Genomic DNA, 5,325 nt, shown 5'->3' on the forward strand with positions numbered 1-5,325 from the left:
TCTATAATTATTCTACAACAATTTCAATACCGATATACTAGAATCACAAAGAACTCAACAAAGTTTGAACTTGATGACTAAGTTATCGTAATGCAAAATAAGTTAATAATATTGTCATGTGCATGTGTTCCTTTATGCCACCCTTTTAGCACACCCTTTTTAGCTAAGCCAACCCAAATGGGTACCTTTGTATAAACTATAAATTGAGTAAGAAGTAAGAAGCTAACTAGGCTGGTTTTGATCTCATATGTGCATATCACAATACAATTCAATCAAAACTCTTCACTCCATTACTAACTATACTTCTTCATCAAAAGCAGTTCATACACATTTTTTTGTTGCATGTTTACTACCTCAGTTGGTAAAAAACCATTCTCCACCATAATGTCTCAATCAGAGACCCAGGTCATAGATTCAATTCTTTGACATGTAAATAAATTCTTAAATGAACAATAAAACAAACCTGATATATTTGTTCACAAACATCAATGTAATGTCTGTTTATATTAGAACAAGTGACCACAAGTAAATGTTACTTATTTCCTAGCTAACAATTGCAGTTTCATAGTCAATTACAGTCCATTATTTGTATGCCGAGAATTCGGTTCACCAATACCGTGATCCAGCTTTTAAATCCAAATTTGAAAGCATGTTTTAAGTCAATGTGTGTGTCGACCTCAGAAGCCCACTGCAAATACAAAAGAAGACAGTCAGACTCTAAACATACATAACAATATATGTATAAAAAACTTCAAGTTAAAATAAAGTTGGAACTTATGTCATACCAGTTGGACCTTTCTTGCACTCATTAAGCATATCACGGTAGAATTGACATTTGCTAATGTCACTTCCATTCGAAGTAATACACTAAGAGCAAGCACCAATAAATTTGAACATTAATATAGCAAAAACCCATCAAGTCCATAACACATATCAAAACATATACAAAAGGCAATATATAAAGGTTTTGCATATTTTACATCTTGAAAAGCTTTAGCTTGAGATGTGCACGAATCGGGAATAGAATTCGGCACCGAATTTGCAGTGGACACAACAGCTGATCCAGCATTATTTACAGCAGTATGTTCATGCTGAACAACACGAGGTCCCATTACAGAATCCACCACTCTGTGTGCAATTGCACTTCCCGTCCCAAAAGCCATTCCTAATATAATTGCACATTCCAGATATCTTCTTTTAGTTCATTAAACGATGCAATCCAGTTATGAACTTTTCACTCACGAGGCAATAACCCCATAAAATTGAGCACGACAGTAAAAGAATGTCCCTTTCTGCTTTTGCAACCTAAGTTCCAAAAAACCACTTTAAAAAGCTAACATTCCAGTAATCAACTTTTCATCTGGATTCCCACCATTTACTCAGCTTTGCACCACAATAACAAACAATGTCCGAGAAAGCTTTGCACATACTATCATTAGCAATAGATTCAATATTAAACAATGTGGCCTAGAATGAGGGAAACAATTTCTTTCCCAGTGAGATGATGTAACAAATCCAAAGAAACATAGTTCTGCGATGATTCAGATTACAACACAACCCTACAACTGTTAAATAGCTTAATGTGCAATCATTCAAACATTTATAGACCTAATTTAAAATCCGGTTAAATAATTAGAAAGTATCACATCACACATAATTTCCAAAACTTTGATTAATAGGTGCTAAACCTAGCCACAGAAACTAGTTTCACGACAACATCAATATGATTCCTATAGTCGAGCAATTTTTCTACATGATCTAAAAGCCTGTGCAACCATAGTTGGCTAATGCACAAGCAGGATTACTTAATCCAATGCCATTGTCAAACAATTTCAAGCCTATCCCAAAGCATCAAGGCATTGTCCAACGAACTTACCATCGGCAATGGCTCCACCAATGTTTCCAAGCATAGATCCACCAGCAGATTGTTGAAGTGGAGCAGGCGGAGAAGCAGGATTTGTGCGTACTGCATCACCACAAAAAAGGATAAATAGAAAAACCAGTATAAGAAACTTGCAAAAGAATAGTAAGATGCAGTAGAAGTCATTCTACGATTGAGTAGAAGATACAAGAGTTCGTACATAGATAAATCCGAGATGCAAAGGGATAGAACCACATGATGCATGTTTGAGTGTAGAGACAAGTTCCATTTGACGTATAATTCATGAAAACACGAATCTGTCTACCAGGTATAGTTCAGGCATAGCATGGTCTAGTATAAATCATCTACTACAAGAAAGCAAAGATAATGAGCAAAAAAGAAAACAGAGTGAGCATATTCTAATACAAGAAACATGTACGATGCATAAAATGGAACAGAAATTATACATGGGATACGTATTACGAAACTATTAACATTTGAAATTGTGGAATTTTCGGCCATGATATGAAGGCATCCATCGCAATGGATAGATGGATAGACGTATAAAACACAAAACAAAGGAGAGAGTGGAACTAACCAGGTGCTGGTGAACTGTGGCTCACAGAAGGCGTTGGACGGGAAGCCACAACGGGGCGAGGGGAAGGCCTACCTGTTATTGTGCAAGCATAGAACGCAACGAAGATCAGATGGAAACGCCAACAACAGATGAGAAAGGTTGCTCCTCCTTTACCGCAAGGAATCAGAAAGTTGCGAGAGGATGACTGAGACGACAAAGAGGAAAAGAAAGAGGAACAAACCTGCAGAAGAGCTCTTACGAGGCATGGCTCGAATCTACGATGGCGGTTGATACGTGATTTTTAGGGTTAGGGTTAGGGTTAGGGAGGAGATTAGCGCTTCAATTCTAATTCTTCTTCTTCTTCTTCTTCTTCCTCTTCTTTTGATGAGGATGGAAAGTTCTAGAAATGAATTTGTGGTGTGGGGAAGGGGAAGTTTGGGCCGGCGGGTGCCTTGCCCACCACACCACGTCTATACATGTTAGAGCCCATACTGTTATCTGCCATTCGAACCATTGCTTCCATGCGACTTAGCTCACATGCATTGCGATGTGAAACAGAGCATTGGGGTACAAGTGATGAGAGTGGTCGGTTATGCACACTTTGCCCTAAACAAGTTTGCGAGTCTGAGTATCGCACTTTGACACAATGCTCTGCCTTTGATCATATTCGACCATGCTTTCCACATCTCTTCGATCGAGCCCAATCTTTGCATGAATTCCTCTCACAACCACAATGTGCACTCTCGATTGCAACATTCATTGGTAAAGTTCTTGAACATCGAGAGTCACTACTCACTTTCACACGTATCACGTGAAATGTAATATTTTTGGTCTCATAGGTCATATTTGATCTCCAAAGACGATAATATAATCTATCTATCTATCTATCTATCTATCTCTCTCTCGCTTCCTTGTCTCTGTGTAACGGCTCTTTCTGCCGTTGCTGTCGCCGTTTATTGTCATCGCCGTCGTCTGCAGCCGCTGTCTGCTGCTGACTGTTGTTGTCGTCGTCTGACGACTACCGCTATCTGCTGTTGTCGCCGTCTGCAGCCGTTGTTTGTCGTCTGCTGTCGTCGTCACTGTCGCCGTCGCGGGGTGTTTCTTCTCCGTTTTCTCTTGATGTTGTGAAGTGCCATTTTCTTGACGAGTTCGTGGGTGGGTTCTTTTGGTGTGCTCGTCGCGTGCTACAAAATGTCGATGTGATTGCAACATACACACAAACTCGGCTAAGTCTCGAACCCATTTATTTTACCTTTTTTTCTTATTGACACCACAATGACGTCTAAACGAACTAAGGAACATAAGGATATACAAGACGAGGCTATAAGTAAGGAGAACTTTTTAGATATGTTTAATCGTTTAACAAAAATAGAGATGGATATGAAAAAATGGGTGAAAGACGCTGAAACCCACAAGAAAAAAGATAGAGAGGAAAAAGACGCCCTGAAGGCCGAAATAGAACAACTTAAAGTGGAAAACACTGACCTTAAAAAACAACTTAAGGACATCGAGGTATCTCGAGAAGACGGTGAAATATCCTCTATAGAGGATATAAAGGATGAAATTAAAAAAGTTAAAGAGGAAGTTAATAATAACATAGAGTTAGCTAAAACGGGTTGGGTAGATGTGGTTAAAAGAAACATTAAAAAAGAAATAAAAGATGAAAATATTGTTAATACCACCCTTGAAGAAGAGAAAATGCGTCAGGCCCGACGCTTAAATGTACGTGCCACTGGGCTCAAGGAAGGTGCATCCCCAAATGAGGATGCACAAACACTTGGGAAAATGTTAGGGTACACAAAGGCCCTACCTATCACCAAAGCATGGAGGGTCAGGCGTGACACAACTAGGAAGAGAGCCTTAGTCCTTCAATTTAAAGACTTAGACTCTAGAATCACTTTCTTTAAGAAGAGACCAATCCTTCAAGGAATGGGTGGGGACCCCATCTATCTCGATGAAGACCTCACTAAGATGCAAATTGAGCATCGCAAGAGTTGTATGCCACGAGTTATGCAAGCTCGTAAAGAAGGCCATCGCACCTTTTACCGAGACGGGCGAGTGATCATAAATGATCGCACTACTAATTGACAACGTGTGGCCCATGTGACAGAAAATGCACTTAGGATGACCCTATGGAATTGTAATGGCGCACTCTGGGCACACCCCGGCCGCCTAGAGGAGATACTAAAGGTATCTGATATACTTTTCTTGGTAGAAACACATCAGAGCCCAAATAGAGGACTCCCACGGGTCGAAGGATTCCGTTGGGAGTCCGCTTTTAGACAAACCTCATGTCGACACACTACTAGGGGATCTGGAACTGTCGCGATATTGTTTCGTAGAGAGCTACATAATAGGATAGAAATAATGAAGATAGACCCAGAAGCTCGTTTTATGTGGGTGAAAGTCTCCACAAGCAAAGACCATGCAGTATTTTTTGCCATTTGTTACTTTCCCCCAAAAGGATCCCGTTATAATATTGGTGGCTTGGCGAGATTAGTCGATGAAGGAATGCCACATGGGCCTTCTCCATACAAACCCCTATCAGATGACATAATCCGATATTCCTCCCAAGGAGAAGTATTTCTTGTAGGAGACTTCAATGCGAGAACCCAATCCTGACAATGCACAGTATTTCAGATGAATAGAAACCTAGAAATGGTAAATGTCGATCCTTTAGACATAGGCACCACACGTAGATCAAAGGATCAAGGTACGGATGCCACGAGCTTTGACCATCATCTGCTCGAACTTGGCAGTCGGCACCGGATGGTCATATATAATGGTTTAGCTAAGTGGCCGCGCTCGGAAGAGCTCACATGTTTCCCACATGGAGGAGGGGAAAGCACAGTTGATTATCTAATAGGACGCCCTGAAGCTACCCACA

At 40.2% G+C, this 5,325-nt stretch overlaps 1 protein-coding gene across 1 annotated transcript; it reads right to left on the bottom strand.

Moving 5' to 3' along the window:
• Positions 1–446: 446 nt before the first annotated feature.
• LOC147867407 (uncharacterized) lies at positions 447–2,827 on the bottom strand. The gene is made up of 6 exons (XM_087315190.1): positions 2,680–2,827; positions 2,460–2,531; positions 1,877–1,966; positions 981–1,165; positions 786–867; positions 447–688 (listed from the first exon to the last, which is right to left on the bottom strand). The coding sequence occupies exons 1-6, from the start codon at positions 2,702–2,704 to the stop codon at positions 678–680; spliced, it is 465 nt and encodes a 154-aa protein (XP_087171316.1). The 5' UTR covers positions 2,705–2,827; the 3' UTR covers positions 447–677.
• Positions 2,828–5,325: the final 2,498 nt, after the last annotated feature.

This window comes from Azolla caroliniana, unplaced genomic scaffold (assembly GCF_043228905.1).
Source record: "Azolla caroliniana isolate FFs.n. ecotype wild unplaced genomic scaffold, voAzoCaro1.0.p SCAF_2, whole genome shotgun sequence".
Classification (NCBI taxonomy): Eukaryota; Viridiplantae; Streptophyta; class Polypodiopsida; order Salviniales; family Salviniaceae; genus Azolla; species Azolla caroliniana.

Coding starts and splice junctions, on each gene's coding strand:
- LOC147867407 (XM_087315190.1), bottom strand. CDS start 2,704: ATGCCTCGTAAGAGCTCTTCTGCAG. Junction 1,166..1,876: donor TGGTGGAGCCATTGCCGATG/GTAAGTTCGTTG, acceptor CAATTATATTAG/GAATGGCTTTTGGGACGGGA. Junction 868..980: donor AAGCTAAAGCTTTTCAAGAT/GTAAAATATGCA, acceptor GCTTGCTCTTAG/TGTATTACTTCGAATGGAAG.